Raw genomic sequence first — 18,296 nt, 5'->3', positions numbered from 1 at the left:
TGCCCTGTGTGTCAAGGACCGGGAGCGCAGTCTCCTTGATATATTGGGCCATGTCTGAAGAGGAATGGCGGGCGGGGGGGGGTTAGCGGGCTGCGCCGGGTGAAGGTTATAAAGATGAGCGTAATAACGTTCGAACGCGGATGAGATTCCCTGGTTATTGTAGATTTTGGTGTTGTCAGGTGCCTTTATGTACTGTATCGGTCGGCGAAAAGGGCGGGGATGGAGAAGCCGTGACAGGTGTTGCCTGCATTTATTTGCTAGGGTGTAGTGTGTGTTGCGCGCTTTCTCGTGCCACCAGCGAGGAGGAGTCCAACAGCTGGAGTAGGTCCCGGCGGGCGTTAGACAGATCCACTGCGATCTTCGGGTCTAGCGTACTCGTGGGAGGATTCAAGATGCGCGATGAGCAAGAACAAGCAACGCGTCTCCACCGATCGGGCTTTTTTTTAGGCACACGCCGTGTTTAATGAGAACCCCTCTGATGACACATTTGAGTGCCTCCCATTGGTTAAGGGAACCGGTCGTGTCCGAGGAGTGATCAAGGACAAAGTGTTATATGGTCTGCGATACACAGGGAGTCCTTGAGCAGTGTGTCGTTCAGACGCCAGGAGAAATGGCGCTTTGGTGTCGGTCTGTTTTGGATGGCCAGGTGTCCATGGCCCCAATGGGCATGGTCAGACCATAAAAGATGGTGGAGGAAGTTGGGTGATCGAGAAGCGATTGCGACACAAAGAAGTAGTCAATGCGACTGTATGTCTCGTGTGCCAGGGAATAGTAACTGTAGTCTTGCTCCGATGGGTGTTGGGTTCGTCAAATGTCCACTATGTGTAAATCGTGGAGGAGCGACTTAATGAGGGATAGGGTCGTCGCAGGAAGAGAAGATTTGCCCAAGGAAGTATCAAGTTCCGGCGAGAGAGCCACGTTGAAGTCCCCTCCGACTATGTAACAGGGACCTCCAAATTCAGAGAGCTTGGAGAGGGCCTTGGTATGGGGCTTGGTCTTGGTTGGGTGCGTATACGTTCGCTATCGTGAAGACAAAGTCTTGATGTTTTAGCTTGAGGAAAAAGTATCGACCCGCTGGGTCGATGAGTGAGTCCAGGACTTCTGGGTTGAAGGTGTGATGGAAGGCGATCGACACCCCCCGAGACCTAGCCAGTGGATTAGTGCTGTGATACCAAGGAGTAAAGTGGTGATTACGGAGAGCTGGGATCCTATCCGCGCGGAAATGGGTCTCTTGGAGGAGCAGGATATGCGAGCCGTGTTTGTGGAAGCGATATAGCATCTGGCTCCTCTTCTCCGGTGTGTTGAAGCCCCTACAGTTGATGGAGGAAAATTTGATCGGAGTCATAGTCGGGCCGTACGACATGTGGGGGCGGGATGCGTCACCCAAGACGGTGCCTAAACCCTCCCTTGGGTTGGGTGAGGGGGAAAAAAAAGGGGGGGGGGTTATTCCCAGAGGCTAGGGGAAAGGGGGATGGGAAGATAGGGGCAGACAAAGAAAGAGAAGTAACAAAGAAATCTACCAGACAGACAGGCTGTCTGAACACGCAAACAGTGTGGTGAACAATACACTGAGGGCCTAGGTGAGGAACGTCACAGGCGCAAGTGTCCGATCCGACCCAAGCCCCCCATAGGCATTTGGCAACTTCAGGGGGGTCCCCCAATCAAGGGGTGACCCCCCTGTTAAAACATCATCAGCGAACCCTCCATCATACTTGTTACAAAAAGACTGTTGGGCCGCGCAGCCCCCCCCCCGGTATGTGAAGATAGGGTGGATAAACCCAACCTGGTGGACTTAGGTCATTTGGGGGGAGGGCCTAGAGACCCTGTGACTAGGGCCGGAGGAGTCCCAATTCGTCACCGCAAGCGGCGGTGGCGTCATCTGAGGGGGGTCCTCCTACCACAGCCCCAGGGTCCCGCTGATAACAGGCACAGGGAAATAAAAAGCGAGGAGAAGAGAGAGGAAAAAAAAAAGGGGCACAAAAGATTTTTAGCTAAAAGAGCACACAATGAGAGAAACGACTCTGGTAGGGGGAGGCAAAAATGGCAGGCATGTCTCTAGTTGTTCAGGTAGTGGTCACCCCTCTAGGTTCTTCTGGGGGTAGGGCCTGGCGCGTCTCTTCTTCTTTTGGTCGGGCCGCTGACCTGTGGGTGGAGGTGGGGGGCCGGGGAGTGGAGCTAATGAGGCCAGTCCGGGAGGGCCACAGAAGGTAGACCCAACACCCCTAAAAATGTGGGTAAGTCTCCGATAGTGCGAAAAAGGGTGGCTTTACCCTGGTGCGTCGCTTGGAGCTGTAATGGGAATCGCCAGTGGTAGCGGATGTTCCTTTCCTGCAACTTCTGGGTGAGGGGGCGCAGGGCCCTACGCATGGCCAGGGTCTGACGTGAGAGGTCAGGAAGAAGCATCACTGGCGATCCATTGAAGATGGTGTCCTGTTGGCTGGCTGCACGCATTATGGCGTCCTTGATTTTGAAAAAAATGGACCCTGCAAAGGGTGTCGCGGATAAAGGATGAGTCGGCTTTTCTGAGGCCCATCGTGCGGTGTACGCGGTCCAGCTCTATAGGGGTATCCTTGGGTTGCTGCAGTAACTGATTAAAGATAGTGGAAACCGTCGCGGCCAGGTCTTTGGGTTCGACTGATTCCGGGATGCCCCTGATCCGAATGTTGTTTTCAATGTCGTCCTGTTGGTACAGGAGCTGCTGTATGAGCGCCGTATGGGATTTGAGGGTCTCTTCGTGTGTTTGAAGGGTGTTGCTTAGGCCGTCAGCAGTGTTCTCAATTTCTTCCAGGCGCGTGCAATTGTCTTGTTTGAGGGCGGAAATTTCCTGTTTATATGTGCGTTCGATACGATTCGCGCAGTGTTCGAAATCCGTTTTTGTGGGAAGAGATCTAATGTATGCGTGTAGGGATCTCATGTGGAACTGCAAGTCCCAGTCATCCTCAGAACAAAGGGATGCCGCGGAGGGGCTGTGGGACCCCTGTGTGTCTCGTGGCCTAGAGCTTGGCGAGGGGCTGTGGGATCTCTGTATGGCCTGGATCCGTGTATCGGGGCAGTGGGTCCCTATTGCTCCCCATGGGCTCCATGGTGGGGGGGAGGGAGTGTGGGACCCCTGTGCGGCCTTCGGACTCCATGTTGGAGAGGGGCTGAGGGCCCCCTGAGTGTCCCGTGGGCTCCGTGTTGGGGAGGCATTGCGGGACCCCCTGTGATCCGCTGTGTCTGGCTCCGCAGTGCCCCCGTGTGACTCCTCTGTGAGTGTTGGTTAGGGGGCTGCAGGGCCCTTGAATGTCCCTTTGTCCCTGTGCGGGGGAGGAGCCGTGGGGCTCTTGAGTGTCCCGGGTCTGAGGTGCAGGGGAGGGTAGTGCCGAGGGGTCCCCAGGGCTGGAGGGGGATCATAACCCCGTGGGCTTACCTGCCCCTCGATCCCTGGCTCTGGATTCCTGGGATCCTCGTGTGCAGAGGTTGTTGCAGCCGGCAGCGCCATCTTGGATGCTGGGGCGCTCCTGTCACGGTCCCGCGAGCGGACCAGATACCGGCTCAGGGAGCCGCCGGATCTGTCCCCTCTCGTGTCCCTGGTGGTGCGGTGGTTTCTTTTCCCCATGGTCGGTGCCTGTGAACTTGGCAGAGGGTAGCTTATGCCTATTTACTGGGGCTCGGGCTGGGAGCCAAGCAGAGGAGCTACCTAGCAGTCCATGCGCCTGGCCATGCCCTCAGGAAATTAAACCCCCAAACATTATATATATTTTTAAAGCAGACACCGTAGTGAATAAAATGGTGGGTGGTAAAAAATTTTTATGGCACATAGTACTCGCGAAGCGATTTGTCAAAAGCAAATTTAAAAAAAAAAAGTCCTGGTATAACCAAAGTCCAGTGATGTACCAGTATGTCGCTGGTCCTTGTTGGGTATATATGCTATGTTTTTTTTATTTTTTTTTTTTATGCAGCCTGTGGACTGAATAAAAAAAAAAGAAATCTCTGCCAGAAAAAGTGTGCGGTATGCCCACCATTAGAATATACCACCCTGCATCCATTCACTTCTAATGGTGGGCACACATTAGGTCACACTTTACCACATGCGCCAGTTCCAAGATTGTATAAATGTCTAAATAGTGGCATGCTTGAATAAAAATTGTCCACGTATACAGTGAGGAACAGATGTATTTGAACACCCTGCTATTTTGCATGTTCTCCCACTTAGAAATCATGGAGGGGTCTGAAATTCACATTGTAGGTGCATTCCCACTCAGACAGAATTTAAAAAAAAATTCAGGAAATTACATTGTATGATTTTTAAAGAATTTATTTGTCTTGCACTGCTGAACATAAGTATGTGAACACCTGAGAAAATCAGTGTTAATATTTGGTACAGAAGCCTTTGTTTGCAATTACAGAGGTCAAACATTTCCTGTAGTTCTTGACCAGGTTTGCACACACTGTAACAGGTATTTTGGCCCACTCCTCCACACAGATCTCCTCTAGATCTGTCAGGTTTCGGGGCTGTCGCTGAGCAACAAGGAGTTTCAGCTCCCTCCAAAGATGTTCTATTGGATTTACGTCTGTAGGCTGGCTAGGCCACTCCAGAACCTTGATATGCTTTTTACGGAGCCACTCCTTGATTATCCTGGCTGTGTGCTTCGGGTCGTTGTCATGTTGCAAGACCCAGCCACGACCCATCTTCAATGCTCTGACTGAGGGAAGGAGGTTGTTGCTCAAAATCTCATTCATCCTCTCCTTAATACAGTGCAGTCGCCCTGTCCCCTTCGCAGAAAAGCACCCCCAAAGCATGATGTTACCACCCCCATGCGTCACAGTAGGGATGGTGTTCTTGGGATGTAACTCATCCTTTTTCCTCCAAACACGACGAGTGAAATTTAGACCAAAAAAGTTCTACTTTGGTCTCATCTGACCATATGACTTTTTCCCATGCCTCCTCTGGATCATCCAGATGGTCATTGGCAAACTTCAGACGGGCCTGGACATGTGATGACTTGGGCAGGGGAACCTGCAGGGGGATTTGAAACCATGATGGCGTAGTGTTCTACCCACAGTGACCTTGGAAACTGTGGTCCCAGCACTCTTCATGTCATGCTCCCTTGTAGTTCTGGGCTGATTCCTCACCTTTATCATCAGTGATACCCCACGAGGTGAGATCTTGTATGGAGCCCCAGTCCGAGGGAGACTGACAGTCGTCTTTAGCCTCTTCCATTTTCTAACAATTGCTCCAACAGTTGATCTATTTTCACCAAGCTGCATGGTAAGTGCCCCGTAGCCCTTTCCAGCCTTGTGGAGGTCCACAATTTTGTCTCTGGTGTCTTTTGACAGCTCTTTAGTCTTGCCCATGGTAGTAGTTGGCGTCTGACTGTGGGGTGGATAGGTGTCTTTAAAGAGCTCAGAGAGGTGCTAAGTTAGATTAATGAATGGAGTAGAGGTGGACTTTTTAAAGGCACAGTAACAGGTCTTTGAGAGCCAGAATTCTTGCTGTTTCTTAGGTGTTCAAATACTTATGTCCAGCAGTGCAAGACAAATAAATTCTTTAAAAATCATACAATGTGATTTCCTGAAGTTTTTTTGTTTTTTTTTTTTAAAGTGTGAGAACTTGCAAAATCGCAGGGTGTTCAAATACTTCTGTTCCTCACTGTAAGTGGTACCCCATATGGAAAAAGGATGCCACCAAGTCCCAAACTATCTTGCCACTGCTCCCCATGTAGTCTGGGAATCCGGTGGGCTCCACGTGACTATCTTTTCCCTTGTAAATCCGAAACTAAGTATAGCCTGTTGTCCTCTCACAGCTCTTCTACATCTTGACCCCATATCTGACACGCTTGCTGGGGAGAAATTATTTGAATGCAAGGCGGCTAGAAAAATTAATCAGGGACTCATCAACGCAGATTTTTTGCTGGGGAGTATAGACATCTGCAAATTTGTGGTTAAGGTGATTTGTGAGGGGCTGAATTTTGTGGAGCCAATCAAATTCAGGGTCACCCCGAGGATGACAGAGTGTATTGTCGTTTAAATGCATAAAACACATTATGCTCTCATATCTATGCCTGGCCATGGCAGCAGAGAACACGGGCATATGATGAATGGGGTCTGCGGACCAATACAACCGCAATTCATTTATTTTAGTAATGCCCATGTTGAGGGTTAGGCCCAAAAAAAAAAATGTAAATTCGGAAACCGTAATGAGTTTCCATGCGACTGGCCAGGCAAGATTTGGGTTGGCGGCGATAAATTGTTGTGCATATAAATTGCTTTGATCCACAATCAACACATACAGATATTCCGTGAAAAAGCTCCAAAAATCAAGGGTAGTAGTTAAATTTGCTATTTCCACCTGAACTCCGGGTGCTGCAGAATTTGTGGGCTGTCAATCGGGATTTGCAAGCACATCCGGAAGGATACTAGGAGCTCTATGGGCCTGTGTTCGAATTCTTGGTGGCTGCGGGACAATACTTGTGCTCGCCACCACACCGGCTTGTACTGGACTTATGGGACTCGCCACGTCACCAAGTCATACTGCAGTGCTGGTATTATTATACAGGATTTTTATAGCGTCAACAGTTTTCTCAGCGCTTTACAGTATAACGGGAGACAATACAGCAACAATACAGTTCAATACAAGAGGGTCAGGAGGGCCCTGATCTTGGGAGCTTACAATATAAGAGGTATGTGAAAGACCAAGATGTACCAGACCGCTGGTACTCGCCAGTTCACCAAAAGGTAGCGCGGAACTAGTACTGGCACCCTGCTGCATATGAGTCATCAAAATTTACCGGCAAGTGCTAACAGAGATCAGGCCTGATTCTGCCAACACTGCAGTTTTGTGTGCAATATATCAAGTGACAGAGACCTACTGATGGGGACGGGGAAGCGTAGGGGCTAAACGCAGATGCTGGCAGGTGCCGGGGCTGATCCCACTAACGCTGCATTTTTGGGGACGCTATATTAATGTGGACACTGGTATAGTGCTGATCTGATCAAAGATATTGGTCCGTTCAGACACTATACTAGCAATGGAGGTTTACTGTACATGAGCGTCTTCCGGGCAATCACCGGGTTAAATGTGAAGACTGGTGTACTGACGGGCAATCTGACGCTATCTGGGAGGGGAGTGAAAACCACGGGAGCGCAAAACATGTGTGTATGTATATGTGCACCCATGCCGCCCTGTAGCAGTATTTCTGCTATAGGGAGGTCAGGAAGCAGTTACAGAAGCGGTTTGTATTATGGCGCTGCGTTACTTTGACAATTGCGCGGTCATGCAACACTGCACCCAAATTAAAATTACGTCCTTTTCTTCCCACAAATTGAGCTTTGTCGGTGGTATTTGATCGCCTGTGCGTTTTTTTTATTTTTTCTGCTATAAATTTTGAGAAAAAATATTTTGGACTTTTTGCTATAAAACATGTCCAGTAAAAAAAATTAAAAATCAAATTTCGTCATAAATTGCAGCCAAATGTATTCTGCGACATGTCTTTGCTAAAAAAATCCCTATACATGTAAATTAATTGGTTTACGTGAAAGTTATAGCGTCTACAAATGGCGGGAAAGATGCTGGAATTTTTTTTTTATACTAATAATGGCGGCGATCAGCGACTTAAGGCGGTGATCAGCGATTTATGACAGTGATCAGAGACTTATGACGGGACTGCGGCGGACATTTTGACACTGGGGGGAACTGACTTGGGGTCACTGACATCCCCAGTGACACCAATACAGTGATCAGTGCAAATAAAACCACTGACACTGTACTAATGGCACTGGGGAAGAAGGGGTTAACATTTTTATTCAATCAAAGGGTTAACTGTGTGAAGGGAGTGTTTTACTAGTGGGTGGGGTGTGTGTACTTCACAAGAACACACTGATCCTGAGAGCTAAACTCCACTATCAGGATCAGTGTGTTAGGAACTGACAGGGAGCAGACTGCATTGTAAACAATGCAGCTGTGCTCTGTGTCACTGTCAGCAATCACCGGGACCCGGCGGGTACTGACCAGCCGGGACCCGGTGATTGACACCCACGGCCGCGATCAGCGGCACGGGCGATCACACGCCTCACGTGCGCCCCCTACTTGTTTTGCAATATTACATTTTAAAATGCGATTTTGCCCAGCGGTGCCACCTTGTGGACGTTTTTCCACAGTGGAGGAACAGCAAGCAGTTAAGTTATAAAGATAATGTTTATTACTTTATTTTGAGGTAATATGAGAATAAGGAAGAAATGTGTATGACTATGCGTATCTTTGGACAGTTCACTACATAAGAAAAATATTTTTTGGACACTGGATGATTTTTAGTGACCCTTTCGATTTATTTAGAAGATTCATTTTCAGATCACAATTTGGGTTTTTGCATGCATTTTACTTTTTTTTTTTAATCAATATTTATGTGGCTCATCACCACATGGAAGCTATAGCCTTCTTTATCACCAGCCACTCAGAAGAGGGGACATTCTGGGCCATGGGAAAGGTTAGGGACTGTAATGACAACACTGGTAACAAACAGATGAGAAATCCACTAGTACATCTAGAATAGTGCCTGAAGTATTGTCCCACATTGACGTAGAGTCTACCAGACAGTCTCACATAAGGGCTGAATTGGTTTAGTTGCCAGGGAGGAGACTGTCACAAACGACAGATCACTCCTGAAACTGTGCCAAACTGAGAAGTGCAGAAAGGAGGGTTGACAAGCCCTCCTTTTTTGATTCACCAGAGACATCTGGATAAAAGTGGAGCCAGTCACAATACAATGCAGGCAGAGACCACAAGAGTTATAACTCAATGATGATGGCAATTGGGAAGGTGGAGATCATGGCATTTGACTGGAATCTTTGTGCACCTTGAGCAAAAGACAAATCACAAGCACAACATCCCACAGTCATCATAGTTGAAGGAGGCTGTCAACCAGGAGAAACACACACTCTGGTCCGCTCAGAGTTCCAGAAGATACAGGACCAAATACATCGGTATATACCCTAGATAGGAGATTCTATAGAAACTAATCCAAAAGCAGAAGTGATTTTAGCACCTCAGCTGTGGCTATTTAAGATACATTTCTCCATAATGCCTATATCTATACTTATGCATGTTTTCTTGTTTTAAAGTGCTTTTAATACTTTATTTGCATAGCTGGGTCGTAATTTACTTTAGCTTAACACTTTGGAAATGAACAGGAAAGCAATACAGATTGTCTGAATGTTTTACCTGAAAGTCACTTTTTTTCCATCCTTCTTTTTCCAGTGGTTTTCTAAGCTCTTTAAAACCCCATACAGTCTGAAGGCAGAGACCAGCTGCACGCATCTCCCGATCAGAGCGTCCTCTGTAAGAAGTACAAACCAAGTCATATTATTGTAAAAGTCAAATGTATTAAGTCTGCAATATAAATACAAATGTAGCCAACAAGTCAAGCCACCAAAAGCAAGTTAGGCCAGCATAACACCCAAAATATCACAATATAAATTTGATATGTTTTATAGTACATTGCATTCCTAAAGTATTCAGACCTTAACTTTTTTCAATTGTGTTATGTTGCAGCCTGATACTCCAGTTGTTGAAATAATTGTTTCTCTCATTAATCTACACTACCCCATAATGACAAAGTGAAAACAGAATTTTAGAAATGTCTGAATTAAAAAGAAAAACAAACTGAAATATCAAGTGTACTCAAGTATTCAGACCCTATACTATACCCTATGAAGTGCCTTTGGCAGCAATTACAGCCTTGAGTCTTTTTGGGTATGACACGACAAGCTTTGCACACCTACATTGGAAGATTTTCTGCCATTCTTCTTTGCAAATCCTCTCACGCTCAGTTAGGCTGAATGGGACCACCAGTGGACAACCAATTTCAGGTCTCTCTAGAGATGTTCAATAGGGTTCAAGTCAGGGTTCTAACTGGGCCACTCGAGGACATTCACTCCTGTGTCGTCGTGGCTCTGTGCTTAGGATCATTGTCATGTTAGAAAGTGAACCTTTGGCCCAGTTTGAGGTCCTGATCGCTGTGGAACAGGATTTCATTGAGGATATCTCTATGCAATTTGTTCATTCAGTTTTCCCTCAACCCTGACCAGTCTCTCAGTCCCTGGTGCTTAACAACACCCCCACAGCATGATTCTGCCACCACCATGCTTCACGGTTTGGGATGGTATTGGGCAGGTAATAAGCGGTGCCTCATTTCCTCCAGGCATAACATTTAGAATTGGGGCCAAAAATTAAAATTTTGGTTTCAGACCAGAGAATCTTGCTCCTCACAGTCTAAGTCCTTCAGGTCCATTTTTTGTGAACTCCAGACAGGCTTTCATGTGTTTTGCATGATTCCATATAGCCACTCTGACATAAAGCTCAGATCGGTGGAGAGCTGCTGTGATGGCCACCCTTCTGGAACTTTGTTCCATCTCCACACAGGATCTATGGAGCTCAGAGTTACTATTTAGTTCTTGGTCACCACCTCTCTTACTAAGGTCCTTCACCCTCGATTGCAGAGTTTGGCCGGGTGATTAGCTCTGGAAGAGTCCTGGTCGTGCCAAACTTCTTCCATTTCAGAATTTTGGAGACCACTATGCTCTTAGGAACCTCCAGTGCAGCAGAAAAAATTTTTTGTAGCCTTCCCTAGATCTGTGCTTTGCAATAATTATATCTCTGAGCTCTGCAGGCGGTTCTTTTGACCTCAAGGGGTTTTCTCTGATACACTATGCATTGTCAGCTGCGAGGCTTTTAAGGATCCATGCACATTATCTTTTTTTTTTTTTTTTTTTTTTTTTTTTTTTAAAGCTTAAAAAATGCTGGCTGAAAACGGATGGGAGCATTTGTGAAAAAGTGAGCTTTGTGGGGAGGGGGAGGGGGAGGTGAAGGATTTGTGAAAAAGATGTGAGAGCATTAGGGGGAAGGGATATTTGTGCAGGGATGATATCAGAGAAGTAAAAGGAGGTTCATGTGGATTTCAAATTTTTATTTGTAATTTTGTCATAATATTATTTTTATTTATTTAATTTGTTCGGTTAACAGAAATTGCCCTTATTTTAGGTTTCTGGCAACCAGACATTTTGTCTCTCTACACCGCTACTTCCTCCTTGGTGTCAGTACAGTATCAAAGGTGACTGGGGAGACAAGTATTAGAGGTATGCCATGTTGTCATGCCAGATGAAAACGTGGGAAAAGGCGGCTGCAGATTTCTGGGAAAAGACAGTTTGCAAACTGTATCGGAGCCCTGGACGGCAAGCACGTGCGGTTCAAAATGCCCCCCCCCCCCCCGTTCCGGACCATCGTATTACACTTATAATGCTTTTGGGGTTCACGGATTCACACCTTCGATTCCTGGGGGTTGACACTGAGGCTTATGGTATCCATGGAGATGTACGAATCTTCTTTCAGGTATTGGTCGTCAACTGAATGAAGTTTGAGGATGTCATCTAGAAAGCCTCTCCCAGGTAAACTGAGCCTAGTCTTCCACAAGAACAGTGGCTGATGAGGCTTTTTGGACTTGCGGATGAGACCACAAAGTATTCAATTATCGACTTAGCTATGCTTGTCGAGTAGTGGAATGTGCGATTGACATATGCACAGCCAAGTGGCAAGTTCTGCTGTCGTGCATGCAACTAAACATGGAAAAACGCAATAAAAGTGGTGCTTGCTCCATAATTTTTTAGTCGACAAGCAGAAAGCCTACTACTGTGAACCTGTGCTAAGAAACCCAGGGCAGAGTGTTTGGCTTTTTGATTTAAGATTGACTGCGGAGATCATAAACAATCAAAACCTCTTTGCGGACTACATTGTTTCATGTCAAGGTCAGGTTAATTGGAAAGACGAACATGTATTTTAGCTGAATTTCTATCAAACACGTAATTTCAATTTTTATTACCTTGTTCACTGTTCATTATTTTTTCTTTGCTATTTTAATAAAGGTTTTATAATTTACTTTTGTGTGCTTTTCTGCATTGTTCTCCATGACCTTACTTTGCTAGGCACAAAAGTCCTTTGCAACGCACAACAATGCATTACAAAGGACTGAACTGTGCTTTCCCAGTTGAGTGTTTTGTGAAGGTAAAGTTCTTTACCTTAACACATAATGCTGTGCATTACAAAGAGCAGAACTATGCCTTTACAAACTACTGAACAGTGCCTTCACAGTTCCCTAGATTCTTAGACACAGATCAGTCTTTTGTAAGGTACAAAACAGGGCATTACAAAAGGACAAAACTGTACCAACCATTCTACTGAACTGTAGAGACACAGTTGAGTAGTTTGTAAGGCATATTTCTGTTCTGCACATGAAAATAATGACTGCAACGCAGCAGACAGATAAATGAAATGAAAGGAAGACCACAAGAGACTTGATAAACATATTTTTTTTAATTAAAGAATTATTATTTCCAACAAAAAATTGCCATTACGTCTCTACAAGCTTTTCACTGGTGGTATGATTTTCAGAGGTGGGACTTCAATATCTCCTTCAATACGTTATGTAGGCTTTTTGATATCCCGCTTCATGAACATTACCAATATCGTCAGATAAGACTTTTTTTACTCTCACTGTGGATTGACACCTTCGTACCCGATCACACTTTTTGAATGCATCAGTTGTGACTCTCCCAGATATAGGGGTCTCATCTCAGATTTATAGCGCTCCTTTTCGGATGCCACCTTCCCTACTCCCCCCTTGTATAGACAGAAATGGTAGGCTGATTGCGGTATTATTTTTTCCAATTAGGACTGGGATTCCATGGTGGATAATATACGGAGGGGCTCTAGATCTCTCTCGGTCTGTGAGAACACCCTTAAAGTTTTAACTCGCTGGTATTATACCCCCTCTAGATTACATATCATGTTTCCAGGGACATCGCACCTCTGCTTTAGGGGTTGTGGCCTCGCTGGAACCCTTGTGCATGTGTTTTGGGCTTGTCCTACTCTCCTTGATCTGGAATAGAATCTTGTTGGTGGCCTCTGCCTTGGTGGATACTCCGATAACTATGTCTATGCAAATTGTTTTTATTGGGTGCTCCTATTTCGGGGGTTCCAGTCAACGAGATGAGGCTAATCCATACGATTTGTGTCTCATCCTAATGGGCCATTGCCCTTCATTGCTAGTTACCGACAGTTCCTTTGGCCTCTGTTTTGCGGAGTGTTGACATAGTTATGCTCATGGAACATATTCACTATACACTGCTAGATGGGATGCATCTGTTCAACAGAAAATGGGATGGTTGGAAAACGTATCGGCATTTATTGTCTGACTGACGGTCTATCATGGTTTGAAGTGCTTTGAGTCTTTGTAAACAGCTTGGTTGTTTTGCATTTCTTACTGACTGCCTCATTCATTTACGTGCATTTATCTTTTTTATGCTTGTATCTTATAATGCTGTTATGCTTAAATGCTATGTGCCTTTTTCTTGGGTTGTTTTATTCCTCAAGAGGCTACATTGTTCTGGTTGTCAATTCCTTAGTAAACCACGTTTGCAAACTAAAAAAAAAAAATTGGCCATTAAAAAATGCCAAAACACAAAGGGCATTAGCAATAGTAAAAAAAAAAAAACACAGCCAAACAGGCACAGTGCAAAATGTAGTCCGAAACATGGCCATGTAAACATTTTTTGGGGGTGTTATTGCGGCAACACCCCCCCCCCAAAAAAAACCCATTGTCCTAAAGATCCTAAACACATCTAAAACACAGGAAAAGGGGATTCTGAATGGGCACGTGATACATTAGGGGGGGCTGGGAGAGGTTTTGGGGTGGATAGCTCAAACTATGGGATTGCAAAGGCAAACGGGCGCCGTGATGAATGATAAATTTTGAGTTGCTGGAAAATGGGGGGGACTGGTTAATTAGCAACAGCAGGGGCATGTCAGGTGTATAGCAATGGCAAGGGCTGTTAATTTTCTTCAGCTTCCAGGCACTCATCTGAGGGTGAGCATATCTCTGCGCACTGCCTCTGCTTTGTCTTCCTGGCAAGAGTTTGTGCTAACAGTGGGCAAAAACAGCACTATCATCCCGGGCATCTGAGAATGGATCCTGCGCCACCAGGACACGGTTATGTTGCTGAAGCTCACCCAGCAGATCGATTATGATCTGGTCTACCTGTTGCACTACTTCAGCATGTGCTGCTCGCCTTCAACGGCCTCTGCCCCAACTGACAGAAACTCACTCATGTCTCACTGCTGTTTTTCTGCTATATCTGTAGTCTCCGCCCTCTCTTCAGATGCAGAAGACTTTAAAGAAGAAAAAAATATTGTCAGCGGGTTACTATAAACAATGTTATTACATGCATCATCAGATCAATAGAAAATCATATACCTGAGGATCTGGCACATCCACATTTGCAGATTGGTCGGAGCCTGCGGTTATGTGGAGATGTTGCTACTGGTGTGGTGATTGTCCCTGATGTTGATGGGAAGAAAGGTTCCCCAGCATCCTCCTCTGCTACACCTTCCCAACTAACAGGGGAATAAATACTGCCAGTTGTCCTATACAGAAGAAGAATACACATTACCCACCATAACAAAAAAACAAAATGAAAAAATTTTTTTATTAACTATATTGCACACTTTCTCGACTCCATTGCCATACGTAGGAATCTAAGCTGTGCAGGCTATGGATGTCCTGCCCCTGACATGGCAGCTGCTCCACTATTGGATCCCCGCTCCTCCTCTAACTCTGCATTCTGTTCACCATGGACTTTCATCATGTGCGTAGAGTTTTGCCTGATCAAAAAAAACATAAAATAAATTAATTACAGCGGTCACACTGTGCACATGCATTTAAATTTGGAATACGCAGAAAAGCATGCAAAGAAAAAATGTACTTACAAGCACTGTCCTCCTTCTCCCTGCGAGTGCAATCGTCCCAGTTTGCCAGCAGCAAGGAACCAGTCTCTTCCCAAATCACCACCTTGGATATTCAATCCATATAAGGTTCATGGGAAAGATCTCACAGTTGGGGGTAGTGCTGAACTACATCAATGAGCTGGAGCTGGCTGACCTGCTTACTGATGGCTGCCACATGTGCTTCTAGCCACACACACAGGACTGGGCTGGGTCTCCAGACACACAGAATGGAGACAATTCACAAAGTGGTATCTTACCGCATTCAAGTATGTGGTAAGATATTGCAGGGCAATTTAAAAAAAAAAAAAAAAATGTTGGCATTCACTAAAAAAAAAAAAAACGCTATTAAAACACTGGGTAAAATAGATTGTGTATTTGCAACCACTGAGTGACACCGTGGTTGCATTAAAAACATATCAGGCCTGGCGGTTACATGTGTGTTTGGGAACCTAGGGGATAGTAATACATCGTCAAGGTAATGAGTGTTTTATGCAATTTCAGTTGCTGCTTTCCAGCCTCTAGTGAGAAGCACATTCCCAAAGCAGAGTACATATGGCCAGAAAAGCGATTATATGGTGGGAGATACAAACTTAAGATTGGCCATTGGAATATTCACCCAGTAAAGGTACTTCAATTGTCTTAATTGTGCCATGGTCACTGTCCCTTGGGTGCTCTCCAATTTTCAGGCATTTATGGGAGTTCTTTTTCTCTTTTTGGTTATTTTATCTTATAGGATTTAAAGTACATGAGATTATGGACTGCTATAATCTCTCCATGAGGAGGGTTTGAAAGTATTGAGCAGGCCTGACCGCCAATTGTGAATTTTTAGTCTTTAAGGGACCCCTTGAATTTGCCGCCCCTTGAAGACGTCGGATGACGAAACGCGTAGGGCAGGGCTTAGTGGATGGGACGTCAAGACGCTCCACAAGACTGTCGGCTGTGATTGCGGTGAGCGAGGTTCGTCCCTGCTTTAGCTTTTTGAGACTGATATTGCTGGCGTCGGTTGGACACCTTTCTTGTGAGTGCATATTTAAGGCTACAATAAAAATTATCTTTGTTTTAATATACTGCACCATGATACTCTTGATTCCCCAAGCATTTCCAAAGTTATGAAGGCATGATGACCACTTGCAGTTAAGGCTGTTCCATGTGTGCTGATTTGGCTGATTGCAGTCTATTGCTCCTGGATACTCCCAACAGATCATCGCTCCCAGAGAAATTGCTATTTTTGATGATTTATAATTTGATCAGCAAATAGCTCTGGTGAGTTTACCCATTTCATTCAGTGGTGGATTTTGCTACACAGTGTTTTTTCTTGTTTAAGAGATTTTTTCATCATTTATATTGGTGTTTGGACTTGTATATGAATTACGGACATTTATAAATATATTTTTTATTTTATTTATGTATTTATCTGCATTTTTATGTGATTTGGTATTTAGCACCTAGGAAATGGTTGACTTTTTTTTTATTATATGTTTGACTATGTCTTTTATAAAAAGTTTTGTCAAATACATTTCATTTTTAAATCAGTGTTAAGTGTACGTGCCTAAAAAGTACATATTCTATTTTTCAAAGATCCCTGACCTACTAAAATACCACGTGCAGTATTTTAGCAGTGAAAACATGTGGTAATGTAATAAGTCATCAGCTGTCAGTCCCCCAACCCCCTAAACCATACCAAGCCACATGCCCTCAACATAGCATAAGGTGAGGCCTTTTTGGGGCGGGGGGGCGCTCTGTCCCCCCACCACAGCACCTTGTTTCTATGTTAATGGGGAAAAGGGCCTCTTACCACAATCATGGCCGGTGGTCGTGAGGGTCTGTGGGCAGGGGACTTATCAGAATCTGGAAGCCCCCCCCCCCCCTTACCGAAGTGGCCCCCAGATCCTGCCCCCCCCATGTGGAATAAGTATGGGGTATTTCGTACCCCTAATCATGCAGCAAAAACAAGTGTGTAAGAAAAAAAAAAAAATACAGGTGGCGATTTTTGACAAGTCTGTCAATCAGGATGCCCAATTCCACCGTGAAAAAAGAAAGAAAAATGCTTCGCTCCTGACGAAGGCTGCCACCATCTGAAAGTTCAGCCACATGGCTTAAATAAGGGGTGGGGCCACCCAGTGAATAAGAGCTGGAAACCCCGCTGACGACTTATCTGTCGTTAACCACTTGCCCTCCAGAGGATTTACCCCCCCTTCCTAGGGCTTTCTTTTGGTGGTATTTGATCACCAGTGCGGTTTTTACTTTTTGTGCTATAAAAAAAATACCAACAATTTAAAAAAAAAAAAAAAAACCCACAATATTTTTGACTTTTTGCTAAATGTATTCTGCTACATATCTTTGCTAGAAACAAAAATCCCAATCCGTGTAAATTAATTGGTTTATGTGAAAGTTATAGCGTCTATAAATGGCGGTATATACAGTATACTGGAATATCAATATTTTCTCAAATGCTAATGGCTAAAGGTTCTACTGCTAAAATGAAAAGCAGGGGAGACTGGGGAGATCCCTTACGTGTTCCTCTGCCTATTAGTAAATGAGGGGAGCTGTAACCCTTTATCTGGAGATGAGCTGTAGGTCTACAACAGAGTGCGCTTAGCAAAGTCAAAAATATGGAACCAAACCCGACCTTTTGTAGGACATAAAAGGTAATCCCAAGACAGGGAATCAAAAGCTTTTTGTAAGTCTAAAGACAGAAGCATACCTATTCTCTTGCCTTGCTTATCCCAAACAGATTGAATTGCCGAAATTATATCTATGAGTCTCCTCGTTTGGGCTGGGGCCTGTCTGCCGGGGACAAACCCTACTTGGTCTTGGTGTATATAACGGGATAGAAAAGTATTAAGCCGGTACGCCAAGACCTTTGTCATGATCTTCAAGTCTACATTAATGATATCGGGTGGTAATTCGAACACCATGGTCTTTGGCCAGTTTGAGGATTACATGTATCATCACGTGGATTCTCATGTGGCGGTATCTGGGTCCCACTCTGCAGCTCATTAAAGTATGAACGAAGATGAGGAATCAGAATATCCACAAACTTTGAAAAGATGAAAGATGGCCCTGTGTCAGGTAGCAAGCAGGCGGTGCTAAATATTGGAACTTTATCTTTTCCTGTAACTCAGACATTAGATAATATACAATGTCCAAAGACCTTGAAAAGTAAGAAGGCAATGAGCAGCCAGACCTCTCGACCAGAATGGGAAAAAAAGAAAGCCAATGGTAGAGAACTAGGCAAACCTGCCATTCAAATCAACTGTGATCAAATGCAGTACACTGGCATGGCGTGGCATTGCTACTAGTAGAAAAAGTGATAGGACGCTGTTCATAGCCGCACCTATTCAGGTAGCCTGAGAAAGTCTATGCCTGGAATGGCTTGATTGTGAGAGTGGACGATCATCCTGACGAAGTTTCCGGGACACTAGGTTCTGTAGAGATCAAGCCTAAATCTTGGAGAGTTTCCTCTCCTGCTTGAAAATTAGTT

The 18,296-nt window shown here is 45.1% G+C and overlaps 1 protein-coding gene and 1 long non-coding RNA gene across 4 annotated transcripts in view; both read right to left on the bottom strand.

Annotated features, from left to right (window-relative positions):
* The window catches only part of LOC149434872 (catenin delta-1-like), a gene marked incomplete at its 3' end in the record, with an annotated part of 273,021 nt that overhangs the window by 137,083 nt on the left and 117,642 nt on the right, over positions 1 to 18,296 (bottom strand). Inside the window, exon 13 of the mRNA XM_089663279.1 lies at positions 9,200 to 9,314. Within this exon, the coding sequence (XP_089519405.1) occupies positions 9,200 to 9,314 (115 nt within the window). The remainder of the gene's footprint in view (positions 1 to 9,199; positions 9,315 to 18,296) is intronic.
* Positions 12,325 to 16,249, bottom strand: LOC149434873 (uncharacterized). 3 transcript variants are annotated; one of them, XR_016308605.1, is made up of 3 exons: positions 14,534 to 16,249; positions 14,283 to 14,452; positions 12,325 to 14,197 (listed from the first exon to the last, which is right to left on the bottom strand). It is a non-coding gene; the product is annotated as an uncharacterized LOC149434873 (long non-coding RNA). The 3 variants fall into 3 exon arrangements; XR_016308606.1 differs by having other exon boundaries at positions 14,556 to 16,249; XR_016308604.1 differs by having other exon boundaries at positions 14,283 to 16,249.

The sequence above is a fragment of the Staurois parvus genome, unplaced genomic scaffold (genome assembly GCF_062004578.1).
Source record: "Staurois parvus isolate SC_StPar_1 unplaced genomic scaffold, SC_StPar_1.0 ptg001647l, whole genome shotgun sequence".
Classification (NCBI taxonomy): domain Eukaryota; kingdom Metazoa; phylum Chordata; class Amphibia; order Anura; family Ranidae; genus Staurois; species Staurois parvus.
This window is presented reverse-complemented; position numbering and strand designations above follow the sequence as displayed.